At 41.6% G+C, this 16,095-nt stretch overlaps 1 protein-coding gene and 1 long non-coding RNA gene across 6 annotated transcripts in view; one reads left to right on the forward strand and one right to left on the reverse strand.

The window, feature by feature from the left end:
• Window positions 1–10: 10 nt before the first annotated feature.
• Window positions 11–16,080, forward strand: LOC122990724. 2 transcript variants are annotated; one of them, XR_006405464.1, is made up of 3 exons: window positions 11–542; window positions 14,040–14,201; window positions 14,398–16,080. It is a non-coding gene; the product is annotated as an uncharacterized LOC122990724 (long non-coding RNA). The 2 variants fall into 2 exon arrangements; XR_006405463.1 differs by lacking the exon at window positions 11–542 and adding an exon at window positions 13,534–13,932.
• ablim3 (actin binding LIM protein family, member 3) overlaps window positions 1,273–16,095 on the reverse strand; it is a 48,169-nt gene continuing 33,346 nt past the window's right edge. The window contains exons 7-23 of one of the 4 annotated variants that reach the window (XM_044364174.1): window positions 13,369–13,456; window positions 13,167–13,225; window positions 12,987–13,058; window positions 11,230–11,391; window positions 10,045–10,074; window positions 9,764–9,890; window positions 8,911–9,006; window positions 8,512–8,562; window positions 5,756–5,872; window positions 5,474–5,544; window positions 5,039–5,207; window positions 3,733–3,762; window positions 3,291–3,346; window positions 3,037–3,097; window positions 2,928–2,935; window positions 2,716–2,796; window positions 1,273–2,576 (exon numbers count right to left, since the gene is read on the reverse strand). In XM_044364174.1, the coding sequence (XP_044220109.1) occupies window positions 2,463–2,576; window positions 2,716–2,796; window positions 2,928–2,935; window positions 3,037–3,097; window positions 3,291–3,346; window positions 3,733–3,762; window positions 5,039–5,207; window positions 5,474–5,544; window positions 5,756–5,872; window positions 8,512–8,562; window positions 8,911–9,006; window positions 9,764–9,890; window positions 10,045–10,074; window positions 11,230–11,391; window positions 12,987–13,058; window positions 13,167–13,225; window positions 13,369–13,456 (1,392 nt within the window). In that variant the 3' untranslated portion in view covers window positions 1,273–2,462. Of the gene's footprint in view, window positions 2,577–2,715; window positions 2,797–2,927; window positions 2,939–3,036; window positions 3,098–3,290; window positions 3,347–3,732; window positions 3,763–5,038; window positions 5,208–5,473; window positions 5,545–5,755; window positions 5,873–8,511; window positions 8,563–8,910; window positions 9,007–9,763; window positions 9,891–10,044; window positions 10,075–11,229; window positions 11,392–12,986; window positions 13,059–13,166; window positions 13,226–13,368; window positions 13,457–16,095 lie in introns of all 4 variants that reach the window. The other 3 variants (XM_044364173.1, XM_044364176.1, XM_044364175.1) reach the window with 3 other exon arrangements.

The following is a 16,095-nucleotide window of genomic DNA, read 5'->3' on the forward strand; positions in this document are numbered from 1 at the left end:
TCTTGTTTGTTTATTTCGTACAAAATTAATAAAAGAAGTAAGCATAAAAACAAAAAATTGACATTTAGGGAGGTTATGTTGGGATAGCTGCTCCTCCCTGATGCCAGTCTTTATGCTAAGCTAGTCTAACTGCTGGCACCAACAAACAGTTATATATAGTGATTGATTCTCTCATCTAACAGACCCTTTTCATGGCAGAAGTGTTGACTTGAGCATGAAAAACAGAGGTGTAATTAATACCATTAAAGCCTCTGCAAATTTGGCTTGAAATAGTAAAAATGCATATGATATCAAAGTTGAATGTCTCATAAACTGCCACAAAAATCTGAGTGAAAATACAGGTCCATAACTACTAGAAAACCTAGTTCAAAAAACAGCACGTTTCACCGTTTAGACCATTTCCCAAGACTATGTAGGCATGGCAGATCACATTTAGATTAACACCCGCACTGGCTACTGGGGGCTGGCTAACTACAGTAGCTAACAATTGGGTTTCCATGAGGGGCCGCACTTCTAACTCACTGAGCCTCGTCTCCAAAACGGTAAATATTCTACATTTACTACATGTACCATTATTAGTAAAGCATGCAGGGGAATATCTAAACATAAGACGAGAAGAGAGAGCAGGAGAGCGAGAGGGAGAGAGGGAAGCCATCGTTAACTGCTGAGCTAAAGTAACTAGCAGATCTGAAAAGCATGTGACTTGCAAGAAAGTCGCTAAGAGAAGGAGAGAGCTAAGAGTGCTAGTGTACATTTAAATGTAATGTAACAAAGAATATAGCAAAATTAACTGGGTTGAGATGTAGAAACACTACCAATGACACAGAAACTCTGCCAACCCAAAATAAGACAATGCGCTTACCACAGCACATCATGTCATTTATGATTGGTTCATGGAATTTATTGCGTAATTTTCATAATAAATATTGAAGCATGCCCAAACCCAGTGTCAGGAAAGTTTACAAAAACTTAAATGACAATAATTCGAATGTGGATTGAAACTAATTTCTAATACTTTTTACATGCTTACTATTGTGTACATAAGATCCTAAATTACATTTTTTAAATTACAAATTTGGCTCACCTAAATGCAATACAGCCATCATTAATGATATTAATTCCACTTGTGCTTTTGCTGCTTTGAAAAGTCTAAATGTCTGCCATGAAAAAGGTCTACTCAGCAAGAAAACGAATAAGCCTATTTACCAATATGCAGTATATATTACGTGTGGTGATGTCTCTCAACTATAAATAAGAACAAAGGAGGCAGAATTTGTTTTTAAGTTTAATTTTTAGTGACAAAATCAAAAATAACAGTATTCAAAGGAAAGTCTTCAACAACCCTGGATCTTTGTCAGTGTGTTAAATACCTTGCAGAACATTTCATTGTGAGTGATTATAATCTCTGTAGCTACAAAATTATTGGATTATCATTCTAAAAGAATATAAATAATAATGAATGTACATGTATGGGTGACTACTGTCTTCTAAAACATTTAGTCACCATCCTATTGCAATGAGCTGGAAAATGAACAAGAGGACTGAATTGGTGTTTTCTTTTATCTATTAAATCTACTGGATTGCACATTCTTATAGGTTACCTTACAGCTGCACAGTGACTGTATCTATTGGTGGCCTTTAACTATGTAACCAGAACATTACATGGAAGTGATCTGCTAATCTGTATATTTGCATTCTCACTTTGGTTTTCATGTTCAAATAAATCAATGCAGTTCACACATACAATTGTAAAAATTTTGTCCACTTCCCATTGCTTCTTGTTTGTTTCTATATCAATCAATGTAAACCAGAGAGAACACAGTATTTAGTGTGAGAGAGCAAAAACAGGGGAATGGGTAAACAAAATGCATCCTTATGAACCAAAGCAAAATGTGTTCTCACTCATTCATTTTTGTCATCTAATCATTCACACTGGTAAAGTGTCATAAATGATATACTGTAACTACATTCTACTCATTCAGATTGCTGGTGCTGCACACTCATAACTAAGAGAGCATAACAAATAAGGCAAAGCCAAAATTCTCCTCATTGTGTTTTAGTACTGCGGCTCTGGTCACATACATCCCCTCATGTGGCCTTATAGGGGCACAGTCATGCCTTCACCCATCCTTCAGGCTTAAGAAAAGCACAACACTACTGTACATGGCATCCGCGCCTATTGCTTACACACCACTCCATCACACAGACACAGCTGCACTGGCAACCATGTAACAGTTTATCAGTCTGTCTGTGCATAATGTCTCTGTGGCCTTCCCTCTGTATCCCAGAGGTCCACGCTGGTGTGACCAGAATTTGGTTCGTCATGTGAGGAGATCTAGAACAGGTTCTCAGCCATGGCAGTGAAACTGAGTAGAAGTCTTCCTATGTCTTTCTTTCCTCCCTACAGTTAGTCGAGTCTCTTGCTGTACTTATGGCAGTATTCAACAGACGTCAGTACATTATTAAAAGAGACGGGCCTGTTTCTTTAGCTCGTTCCTCTTCCACAGAGCCAGCCGGTCAAAATCCTCTATGGTCATGCCAAACACCTGGACGAACTCCTCTGGGGACAGGTGACGCTGGGAGACACAGGGACAAAGAGAAGACACACTGTTAACAGATCATACCAACTTCATATACCTCCACTTCACCATTATTTACACTTCGACCAAGGACGACTTCCTCCCACCACAGTTAAGTGACACATTCATAATTTACCTCTAGTCTGGCTCTGTCTACGTCTTTGGGCAGCCTGTTGCGCCCCCTGGTGGTGACAATAAGTGCTTCATAGGGGTAAATCTGCAGGGAATAGAGAGGAAGTCATGCTTTATCTCACTTCAGAGATTTCCTAAAAATAACACTGGGGTTACGCTACATGTAGGCTAACTTACATGGAATGAATTATTTAAGATATTCTGTTAAAACCTTACCTTGTATTCTGCTGGGAGTAAAGAGAAAGAGAATTAAGTCAGTACAACAGAGAAAGATTAATAACTTACATTAATGTGAAGAACATGTTTTAAATTCATATTAAATTACCTCTGCTTCCCCAGTTGACCTCACTGTCATACTGGTACTGGTAGCAGTCTGCACTCTGAGGCTGCAGGTGCAAAGAGGGACAATGAGTTAAACAAGAATAGAAAGAGGCATACTTTAGACTAAAATATTGCTTATACATATGTAAACATAAAGAGTAATAACAGAAGGACATTATTCAACTGCCTAATAAAACAGATCCATCAAAAGCCCCAGACATGTATGATAAATTAACATCTAATCATGCCATGTCTCACCCTCTGGATGCCGTTGCGTCCATATCCTGGTAGCGAAGCTGACTTACAAACAAAATCTAAAATACAGAAAACAGTATTAAACTGTTAATATAGTCAAGCCAACAATAAATTTCCAATTATTTTCAAACAGTTGCACATGCACATGTTGGCCCATTGAAATCATATATCAGTGCCAAGTCAGTGCCAGAAGATGGCGCTAACCACTAACAAGATGTTTCTGAAATTCCAGATGTGCCCACTATATAAAACTGGAGCCTTGTGGGTGTTGGGTTTTTGAATTCAGCACAAATACATTTGAGAACAAATCACAGTCTCCACTCAAAAACTTCATTTTAAAACAGCGAGTATTTCATCGAACTAGAAACTTGCCGACCAGTGAATTGAGGTGATCTACAGTATGTGCTGGCATTTCAGGATATTAATGAAATGATGATGAACTCACCGCTATCAGTGCTGTACTGAGATCGAGGAGCTGTTAAAGAAAAAAAAGATCATAGAGTTACATGACACCTTCTAATTGCAAAAAAACCAAACAAATATTACAGGATGTTTTAACCTGCCCTCCTCGAAATTCCTCAAAACATATTCAAGGAATATTATTATAGATATTTGACAGGCATCTGTCTAGTTAGAGGAAGGATTGAGAAAGAAACAAGAAAAGGAGTGCACTGGGTACCCATGAAGCGAAGAACACAAAACATCAAAGGTGCAGGAAGGCAGAAAGAGGCCAGGCAAGACTGGTTTAGGGAAGGAGGAGAGGAATCATAATAAAAAAACAACATACAAACACAAAAGCAGAAAGAGACACATTGCACGCTTCACCATCTACCATCACAACACAGCTTGTACGGTTACAAGCCTTTGTTGCCTTTCAAGTGTAGCCAACGGAGTGCTATTCAGTTGTGTCCCCTCCCATCTGAGAAACAGCTTTAATGAGAGATCTTACTGCTCATAAATAAACCAGGATATGGGACACCAGCTGTGAGAGCGCGAGAGTGAGATAGATACACAGATAGATGGATGGATAGACAGAGTTAACAGAGTAGAATATAGAGAGCGATATCGGGAGACCGAGGAGGAGGAAAAAGCGTGCGAAGCGATGAGGGAGATGACAAAATAGATGGAGCAAGGAAGTGAAAAGAAGCACCTAAAAAGGGAGCAAAGAGATGAAGCAAGGAGGCTGGTGTCTGAATTTCAGGGGCTAAAATAACAGTCTCAGTATGCTGCATGATCAGTGAAGCTTGGCCTAATAAACAGAAACAAGTCTGGTAGCTTTAGGCCCCTCCATTCCTCCTTCATCACATCTCGAACATCTGCACACGTGGTTGAACATTCTGTTTTCGGTAGCTTGAAACATTCAGATCAGTGTGTGATCAGATATCCCCAAAACAATGACAGGCCACATGTGCTGCTGCTGCTGCTGCTGGTCTACAACAGGTTTGACAGCAGCTGTTCTCCCCTCTCAACATCTTTCCATCTTATAAACCGCCCACCCCCTGCAGCAGCCATGACCTCCTCCCTGACCTGCATCCGCAACCTCACTGCCCTCGCCCCAAACCTTGATAACAGCAGATATTGAAACTCATAATAAGCTCTTGTGGTGACATATACACACACAATGGGAGGGACACAGACATGGCTGCACAGTTACTGGGACAGATATACAGTCAGAGGTGCGTAAACTTGCAGAAACACAAAGTACAAGAGACAAAGGGGGGAGATGCGTGGGGGGCAGGGTGGATCCTTACATCCGTTGACAGTGTTGTTGTACGCCGTGGTGCCGTAGCCTGTAGTATTGAGTGTTTCCTTGCTCCCACTACGAGAATTCCTCGCACTGCCCCAGGGGTCGTTGTCATAGGAACCAGATCTGGCTTTCATCTCCTCCTTTAGGATCATCCTCCCGATGCCACTCCCAATCTGAGAGAGGCACAGGGAGTGAGGGAACGGGCAGAATAGGGGAAGAATGAAGAAAGAGACATTAGGGAAAACTGCTAATTTATTGTACAGTGAATGCAAGATGGTGAGAGAAGCAAATATAGAAATGGAGGATAGTTTAGGCGCCATACCATAAAAAGTGCATTATTTATGGGTGTTTCTGAGGTAAGGGGGGTGGGGGGTGGGGGTAGGGGGGGACTGGTACCCGATGTTGAAGAAAAGGAGATAGAGAATAATGAAGCTCTTACTCTTTGAAGACTGTGACTCCAACTCTCTTCATCTCCTCCTGTCGAGAACCGTCTTCTCGGCACCCGATAGGCTGAGAGGGGAAAGAGATAAAAGAGATTCCCTCGTGTGAATATAGAGCTCAGAGTGGAACCCAGTAACAGAGTGGAAGAGTGAATAAATATGACAACACAGAGTTACAAAATGAACTGTACTCCTATGCATTTGGCCCGGTGGAAAATGAAAAAAAATGCAACTTCCAATGCAGCATGCTGCTCAAAATTGGTGAAATAAGTCTTTCCTACCCTTGGGGGAGCTGGTGTACGGGTAGTAGTCAGACTCTGACTGGGTGTATGGCTCAGGAGAGTAGGTGGACAGTCTGGAGGATCTGAGGATGTCCTCGCTGGTCCTGCTTTTAGTGGCTGAGTCCAAATGATTGTCTGTGAAGGAATGGATTGAGTCAGGAGAGAAAAGGGAAGCAGACAGAACCAACGTAACCGGTAATTCTTTTAAAGGGACAGTATGACATTTTGGGAAATATATTTATTCACTTTCTTGCCCAGAGTTAGATGAGAAGATTGATACTACTCTCATATCTGTGTGTCACTATTCAACATATTATATCTCCTAAAAACATCAAATTGTAGTTTATGCCACACTATTCCTTGGCTAGGAGCACTTCCTGTATTTTCTGCTTGCTACCTGGCAACATCACAGTAATGACAAGACACCACCAAGAGTCACTGTGTTTACTAGTGAGCTTTAATTGATTTTTTTTAAAACTTTGGACAGAGCCAGGCTAGGTGTTTCCCCTTGCTTACAGGCTTCATGCTAATCTAAGCTAACTGTGTCCTGGCTCCAGCTTAACAGACAGATACAATATAAAAGTGGTAAAAAACAGTCTTCTCATCGATCTCTCAATGAAAAAAATAAGCATATTTCCCTAAATGCCAAACTATTCCTTTAAGACAGTGCACCGCTCAGGAGAAAAATGTGTTCATGATGTACAGCAAGAGGAGTACATTTACGCCACATATCCACAGTCATCCTCCCACTATTCCTGTCAGAGGAGATCAATATTTCAGCCAATAGCATGAAAATAACCAGCATTAAAATGAGTTCAGTTACTGCTCAGCCTGAGGCACGCAGTCATTTCATGAGTGGTGCAAGGCGATGATATTGATGTCACTCTGCACTAAAGCACAGTCAATGGAAGTCAATGGGGTGACATGCAGTGTAATGTCAGATAGATCGCTCTTCACTCTGTTAGCCATTAGCCACGCCTGCCCCGATCCATGATCCACTGTATTCCTATACACATGTACACACACGTTCATAGTGACAGCTGATTGAGACTTCTGTCAAGGGAAGTACAGTACAGTTGTACAGTGTTGAAATGGGATGACCAACACAAGAAAAGAGACACATACTGTACACACAAACAGACATACATACAATATCTATCTACCGACAGAGAACGAAACAGCGAGAGGAGGGAGGTACTTACAGTGGCAAGGTCACCGGGTAAAGTGGAGCAGAATTGTGGAGGGGTGTGAAAAAAAGTGATTGGATGCAATAAAAAAAAAGAGGTGAAAAGAAAAGGGAAAGATTATTGGAGCGTCCCCATGGGATATGTGACAATGTGAGAGCTTTGCTACCCATACAGAGCGCAAGGACAAAGCCAAAAGACAGGGGTTTAATATTGTACAGCCTCTAGTCTATACAGGTAGCAAACTTGTTAGCTGAATAGTACATAAAAGGCCAACACGACTTCACACGTGTCTGTTGTGGCTTTGGATTCACATCAATCGTGTTTAGTGCTGAAATAAGAGAAAATAATAATCAATAGCTGTTTAGGAAGACATTAAGTACCAGAAGGATCAATGTGACTGATGTTGAAGTGTGTACTGAATGTCAGTGTTCTAACAATGCAAGCTGAAGGGTTTTCAAACTTGTCATTGACAGTAGATGCTGAATTCGTCATATGCAAAAACCTGTCGTTACGGCCAGTGATGTACTAATTGTAGTTGAGAAACATACTATAGAAGGGTGAAAATGTCTATTCACAGGTCGGCACAGTTCACTAACTAGCCCACAAATAACAACACAAACAGAACAGAGGAACATGCAGGACAACAAGACAGATAAACTATCTTCTTCAGAGAGTTAAAAGCCTTTTACTAATGTCATGTGACGTGGGGGTGGTGAATCTTTTTCTTCTGGATGTTTATACTGAAGCACGCTACCCAGATGGCTGAAGTGCATTTAAGTTTAATTACTTGTAAAAAAGGCAAAAATAACATCTTGTGCTGACCACATCGCTGTGCTATTTGACTGAGCGACAACATAAATCCACACAATTAAGAAATCAGACTGCCCTCTCACATACTCCCTCTGTTTTCTGCAAAAGTGAACACAACAGCAGCCTATTGCTTGAAAACAACCCGAGTAGCATCTCATCTCCTTAAATCATACACTGACAGCTGGCTAACAAGTCCAGGCTGAGAAATAAAAAAGAAGTCTCCACAGCAAATATAAATTCCAGTCATAATTCAGTTTGCCATTGTGCTTTGTTCCATTGTTCTGGTCTATTCTAGTGAGTTGTGTGTCCTCAGAGTCCCATGTACTCAACACTTGTCACGCCTGAGCAACCTTCACTTCATTCATGGCCTGCTCAAACCCTATTTGCAGACAGTAACCTGTCGTGCTGCGGGAACCGCACGAAGAAGCAGGCCTGCGCTTAGTAAGCTTGTTGCATGCACACTGAACATGGTTCTGATTGATTATCTTCAAATTTGAAACAAGTTGCACAAGTCAAACTCTATTTCCTTCGTGCTTTCTCTAGCACAGTATCGGTCCTTTCCATTTATCTGTTTTTGTTTGTGATGGCTTCAGTTTAAATAATAACTGGAACATCAATACGAATCAATACTAAATCACGAGGGGCTGCTGAAAAAAACATCAATAGGTCAGTAAACACGTCTATATCGGGTACTCAAACACAGCACGACTAAACTGACAGGAGGACAGGCAGGCTAAGGCGGGGCTAACTGCACTGTACCCGTTCTCGTATAGATGGGAGCCTTCCTGTAGATGTTGGGGTCCCCTGTAGCTGAGGAGAGAAAGAGGAGATGGACAGGTGAAACGTGGAGGAGTGAAAGGAGGAGAGGCTAGAGGATGTGAGTTTCTATTGGGATGATGGAATGGGAGGAAGGAGGAGGTAGGAGGGATGGCAATAAAGGAAGATAAAGGTGCAGTATGAGGGGAAGAATATGCCAGAGCAATTATGTGCGGTATAAAAATATGACTTAGCCACATTTTCACAACCCCTCATTCCCACGGAACTTAAAATAACCTTGCTGAATGATTTGTATTAGTGAATTATGGCTGATGAAATCCCCCCACCCCCTTCTCCGGAGTTAATCTATGAGATTCTGAGCGGTGCAATGAGTAGTCCTACCTGGTACATGAAAATGTTTAGGGGGCTGGTTTGTGGTGGGTGTGCTTGACCGCCCCTCTTGGCCGTAATAAGGTGAGCTCCTGCCACTCTCAGAGCCTGCAGCCAGCCACAGCCAATCACAGCAAAGGAAACATGAGCATGAAGGAAAGTCTAAACACAAGTCTCATCCACACAGATGAAATCCCAAGAGCCCCAAACATTCACTCAAATTACAAAGTGATATTGACATTAACTTTTCCACTTGTGTAGTGACAAAGCAGTAGTAACAGGCTTCTTATGACAGTATTTACAGTGTCAATGCACATGTGTAAGAGTTAAATGAAATGACAGCCAAAGAGCAACAGCAACATGTGTGGTAGCCAAACAAGTATTTAGAAGTGAAGTGAAAGACATTCTGCCCTGAGGTGGTGAATCTGTTAATCTTTTGTCACCGCTGATATTAAATGAGGGCATATTTGTTGCCAGTATAATAGCGGCGATGAAAAACAGATGGAGATGACAAGCAATTTGATCTCTCTTAAAGGAACAGTTCGATATTTTGGGAAATACACTTATTTGCTTCCTCGCTGAGAGTTAGATGGAGAAGATCGATACGCTCTCATGTGGAGAGGTGTATCGATCCTCTCATCTCACTCTCTGCCAGAGAAAAAGCATATTTATTTGTAAAATGTCCAACTTTTCTGTACTTCACTTGACTAGAATCTACAAAATTAAAACATTCTTGGGCCCGGAAACTCCACAAACTCTTTAGTTTATGTTCATTTGACATTAAGCGCAACATGACTGACTTAATTTTTTCCCCCCAATTGACTAATATGAGCAGACAACCAGGAATGAATGCCATATGACTCACCAGGGTAGCCATAGTGCTGCGGAGAGCGAGGCATGATGGGTGACATGCCTTGACGACCGTATGTTGGGGAGTCAATATAACCTGGACTGGAGCATCGCCTCTGCTTCACATCCAGGCTGTCGTAGTCCTAGAGAGATAAAGGAGAAGCGGAAGAAGTGAGAGAGGAGCAGGGGGGCGAAGAGGAGACAAACAGCTTCATGACAGGTCGAAATGACAACATCACACTTGTTTAAACTTGTTTTAAGTGAGCTGCTACTTACGCTAAGAGGAAGCGTTCTTACCTGAGAATAGGGAGAGAGTGTCCCAAGTGACTGGAGAATCAGTGGAGAGAGAAGAGCTGTTATTTATACTGGAGCACAGTGGTGTAAGATAAAATAATATGTTATACAGTATATCATGTATTTACAGGACCACAAGGAAAGACCAGATTGTCTTTTTACATTTGATCTATGCTCTGTTTTATCCTACATTGGATGGATGATTAGTGAGGTTTGTTGCATGGGACAAAGTAATGACTTATAATCATTTTAAAGTTAATTAAAGGAATAGTTTGACATTTTGGTTAAAGTTCTCTGATTAACATACACAAACTGTAATGTAAAATCATCAAGCTGTGGTTTTATAGGGAGTTGCGGGCTAGGACTTTTTTCGACAGGCACGTCCATTAGTGAGCTTTAACAGTGCAGGTAAGCAGATTTTTTTTCTTACTTTGGACAGAGACAGGCTAGCTGTTGCTTTACACTACCAATCTTTTGGCGTAGACACAGGAGAGTGGTATCGATCTATTGACACGAAAGTGAACAAGTGTACTTTCCAAAATGTTGACCTATTCCTTTAAGTATGGAGTATTTGTACACAAAATAATGTGAATTTCCTGAATGCATGCAGTAAAATCCACCGGTCTGGAACTTCAAACAAATACTACAACATAGTCATACATACTTAAGGCTCATCATTTTCAATTGTTAACACATTTTACTGAAAAATACCCAAAATTTTTAATATACATATACAAGATTGGCTGATTTTATGTCCCTGCACATACAATACAGTACAGTATAAGGACGAAGTTCACTGCTGTTTACAGCAAACAATGTCCTCTAATGATGTTGACAGCTCAGTAAATGCTTCTGGTTATAAAAATGGTAAGAAAATGCAAATGAGTTCCTAATTATGCACCAGAGTATGTAAGTTTCTATATCCCATTTTTGACCAGATTTTTGTTTTATTGTTTTTTTTATGAGAGTTTAGTCTAAAAAAGTCTAAAAAATTGAAAATAAAGAGCCCATCAAATACCATATGACTTATATCTGATAAAGACACACAACTTCTTATCAGATAAGTTCAAATGTCAGGTGTTATTTACAGCAATGTACCATCCGAAAACTAAAAAAACGGTTTCTCCCAAAAACAGACCAATAATGAGACCAGTGCTTAGTTTGGCCTGGAGTGTGTAGCAGTAGTACCTCCCCATAGCTGTAAGTGTCTAGCCTGTCATCAAAGTTGTATCTGTGGAAGGGCTGGTATGAGGAGGATATGAGGTCTGGCTGTTGGACCTCATATATGGCCTTGACCTTTGGCAGGGCAGCTAGATCCTTATAATCTAGGATCTCATTCTCCACTCTGGCCTGGAGAGAGGACACACACACACACATACACCCACCAAACACAGAGACAACAGCAACAAGACCCAACATCAACCACATGGACAATGCACAGTAACAAAGTAGAATGGAAACTCCACCAGTGACAGCGAGCAGAACGTGCAGCGGGCGGTGAGAGGAACGAAGCGCCGAAAGAGCTGATGTAGCACGTAGTATACGTGTGTGTGTGTACGTGTGTGTGCGCTCATCAAAAGTACACATGTGCGCTGCAAAAACCTGACAGCAATGTAAGTTGTTGACCTTCAGGAGCTCAGCATGTGTGAGAAAGCGAGCAGAGGAAGCAAAGAGAACTAGAGAGAGAGTGAGGGAGAGGAGACAGTATGGACGACAAGCGTGCTTACACAGCATTTCTCCCTCATCCATCACCTTAAACAGAAAGGTCATTGATTATGAGATGAGAGCAGAGTAGGGCAGGGCTGAGCAGAGAGCAGTGACTCCTGCTTGCATGCAGACAACCCTTGACATGCTAATACTGCCAACAAGCAGCAACACTCAGCAGTCTGCCAAGCAGCACAGTTGGACACTGTTTCATTTCTGGCTGAAGTCTCGTTTTTTCAAATGGAACTGGTCCAACTCTGCAGGAGGCTGAGTGAAAGCCTTCACATTAACCTGAGATGTTAACTAGTTTCCAGTTTTTTATATATTTTTTTTCTGACCAATATGGTCAACTGGAAGGCATTGATTTGTTGTTTTGCAGGACATCTAGAGATGAAAAATGATTGGATCACAAATTTTCTCATTTACCACTGGGGGTATCTACTCATGCAGATAGTTTTGGTTATATCTGTCCAGGTTTTGACATATCTGTCTCTGAGATTTCTTCTGCAACTCAACACACAATGAAAGTGAATAGAAATTTGTTTGTGGTGCTTACAGATTTGAAAAATGTGTTTTTTTCCCAGAAAAATGTCCAAGTTACTGTGGATAACCCACATTTGTACCCCACTGTAAACAATTTTCATTGGAACTACTGTCTATCAAAGAAATAGTCCCTATGAAAACAGTTGACAGCATCCACAAAGTTACATTTTTTACATGTTTTGACAGCATGTCAGTGACTGTATTTCACAGTGTAGTTGGAACATTCTTCAAGGTGAAATATAGCCATTGGAATATTGCAGCTGTATGCAACCTAAAGTTTAAAAAAATCCCCTTTCAAGCAAATTTAGCCCAATTTTAACCTAGACATTCAGGCTTTTGAACTACAAATCACCAAATTAATGCTTGCTGAGCACTGCTGCCTGAAGATTGTCATCACAAATACAGTATAACATACAAATACTGTGTTAATCTTGATTTCTTGATGAGGAAACATGGGATGAAAGAAAGAACAAGTGTTTACAAAGTTGTTTCTTTCTTACTTCCTTCTTAATCCTGACACATCATTAATGACGACAGAGGTAAGGACACAAGGAGTGAACAGGCCAAGGGAGTGAGCAGCCTCTCAGGTTGGTGCTTAACTATTCAAGACTATGTTTGGTGCTTGTGTTTTTGGTGTTGCAATTTTAGGGTTAGTGCAATAGCAGCTAAAAGCTGCTGCAAAGTCAGAGGTTACTTACACATATAACCCTACTGGGAGAGCCAATGGAGGAGCCTGGAGGAGAGATGGAGGTCTCTGACAGGCGTCTGTGCTGTGAGGTACCGACACACAAAGAAAAGTAGAGAGCGGAGAGAGCACACCGTGAGGAAATTGCAGTTTTCATTTTATTTTAACTTTGTCATTTCAAATTCTATCTCACCCTAAGTCTCCTCTCTGCCCTCGCTGCCTGCTTGCATAATGGGTGCCACACCTCACACCCTGAAGAACAGCGAGAGAAGGAGAGAAGACAGATTGGTGCTGGGTGTTCCTATATACCATGCATTCGTCTACATGAGCCAGTGTAAGCTATTTGTGTGTGTGTGCAGGTGTATGTGTGTGTATCCGTTGGCATCAAGTTTCACCTGTCAGGTACATTTCCTCTCCCTCTTTGAACATCAAGTTACAGCGGGCGCAGCGAGCGCAGGTCGGATGGTAGTGTTTCCCTCCCGCCTGAGGAGAGGAGAGGAGAGGAGAGGAGAGGAGAGAAGAGGAGAGGTGTGAGGGAACATAAATTACCATCATAAACAGTTTCACAGAGTAGGGGCTAATCTACGATTTGGGGGCCCATCTTGAGCAGGTCATTGTCTCCATATGTTTTCTACTGTATATCACCTGACCCCAAATGGCCTCATAATGTATTGAGACATCATAGCATAGCCTGTAGTTGTTTCATCAGCATGCAGCAATGACATGATAGCCACCACCCATTCTCCTCCATGCCTTAATTAGAGCAAAAGATCCCTGTAGGTCAGTCACATGAAGAAATGTGTTGGAGTGTGTGTGTGTGTGTGTGTGTGTGTATGTGTGCGCTACAGAGAGAAAGAGGGAAGTAGGTGGCTGTGGAAGTGAAGGACACAAGAGTGCGATACATGTCCTTGGACATCCTGAATACCCCGAGGGAACACATCCGAACTCATGTTGCGCAGGTGAAAATGGACACGTGAAATGATGAAGTATGATGTCATTGTGCCGGGTTCATCTGTTCATCCAGTCCAGTTCACGGTCCTGATGTTTCTCACATGTATCTCCGCAGGGCTGACAGCTGAGGCGTGGCCCTGTCCCGTCACCTCTGCCTTCCTGACACACCATTAGAGAATTTCTATTTATAGAAGCACTGCTGACATGTGGCGTGTGTCAAGGAGACCTGAACTGTTTCATCTGAACACACCCAGAATGTGTGTTTTGTGTGTGTTAGGTGAGTCATTTAATGTAAACATGTATAAACAAACGGAACAGCAGAGGCTTTTCCGGCTTTTTAATAAACTGATATGTGATCTGCAGGAAATGAATGTACTCTCTCCAAGAACTGCAAATGTATAGTTCTTAATTGTATCTAAGCTGCATTTTAACCAATCCCTGCTCTCACAGTCTGTCTCATGTTTCTTTGAAAGGAAAGCCAGAAGAGGATGCTGCACGCCAGCATTTCCATCTCGTGCTTTCCAAGCAGCAGAGCGTTTACCGTCTGTGGTCATATGGTATCAGTACAGCAACTGCTGTTACTGTTTCTAATGAGGCCCCCATTCTCTTCATGGCATTAATAGGATGCTATATTTATTGGCGAACAGAGATACCGAGGGAGGAAGGGAAAGGAAATAAGTGAAACTAAATAAAGGGAAGTTTTGTGCTCCTATGACTTTCATTTCCTCTCCTTATTTCTCCCTGTCTCCATCTTTTCTAAACTACTCATTACACTAACAATGTTTGTCTCTGGAAAGTCGGACAGAAGAGGAGCTCTGTGCTGCTGTGGAGCACTCGAACAAGCCTAATGATCGACATAGACACAAACAGAGACGGATTACATTTAGATACATTATATTTTCAATGAAAGAAACTTCACCAATTTTAGAATAAAACTATACTTTACTTTAAAACAGATAAATGGAGGACTTATTAGTATCTGTGAAAGGGCCCAGATAGAGTTAATATAATATTCTTGTCTTACATTTCTACTGTATTTTTGGCGTGTTAGTGTTCTGGATCAGACTTCTTGTAAATCAGTTGCGCGCTACATCTTAAAGAAGTGAACCATTATGATATCAAAATCTGACAGAAGAGACACACACACACATGTTAAGAGAGCGAGAGAGAGAGACATAGAGAAAAAAGAGAGAGAGAGAGAGAGAGAGAGAGGGGGGACTCACAGATAAAGGCTGACATGTCCCCATGTCTATAAATAGCCCAGAGAGACTGACAGTCAGGAACAAAGCACTTTACACCAGCCTTTCTGACAAGCAAATGAGCACAGGGACAACAAGGCCCTGAGTGTGTGTGTGTGTGTGTGTGTGACAAAATTTTACTACGTCCACTCCCTTTCCCCAGGTCCCAAAAGACAAAAGACGCCCTCCGGAGACTCTTCCAAAACATTTAATTAGCATCTGCACTTTATCACTTCCATTATTTTCAACCCTATACTCCCCTCATTATTTTCCCTTCACTTCTACTTAAATCCATCTTCCTCCGTTCGCCTCAGCTCCTTCCCTCTCTACTCCTCTCTCCACCGCTGACTCCTTCATCCATCTCTTTTTAAAATTGCCTCGGCTTTCTGCGTCGTTCCTCCCTCCATTTCTCCCCTTCACTCCTCACACTGATCTTTTTATAACTCCCTTTTCCTCTTGACTGCTTACAGGTTGTTATAATTCAATCTTGCTTTTTGTTCAGGTGGGCTTATGTTCTGCTAAACTGTGCTTCTAGAGGAAAACAGCGGAAAAAGTGGATATGCACCAATGTTCGACCGGGCGGCTGACACACGGCAGCTGAATTTGTTTTGGTTTTGTTTTTATCACCCTCCAATCTTAAGTCGCTCACTCCCTTAGCACAGTGGGGCTTAAACAGAGACGAGGATAAAATGCAACTGCTCAATTCTGATAACGCTGATTACACTCAGTTACCACAGTCAACTCCCATTTGAGAAGGTCTGTATTGCTGTAAAATTCAGCAGAGTGTAACCTTTGTTAGGATTGTCTCATTGTCACCTTCATATATTTGATACATTTCATTTCGATGTTGCGAGCAAACGCCAAGACACATTCTTTGTATGCTGTATACATGGTTAATAAAATAGATTCTGATTCTGATTCTTTGCAGTCCCA

Source organism: Thunnus albacares, chromosome 10 (genome assembly GCF_914725855.1).
Source record: "Thunnus albacares chromosome 10, fThuAlb1.1, whole genome shotgun sequence".
Classification (NCBI taxonomy): Eukaryota; Metazoa; Chordata; class Actinopteri; order Scombriformes; family Scombridae; genus Thunnus; species Thunnus albacares.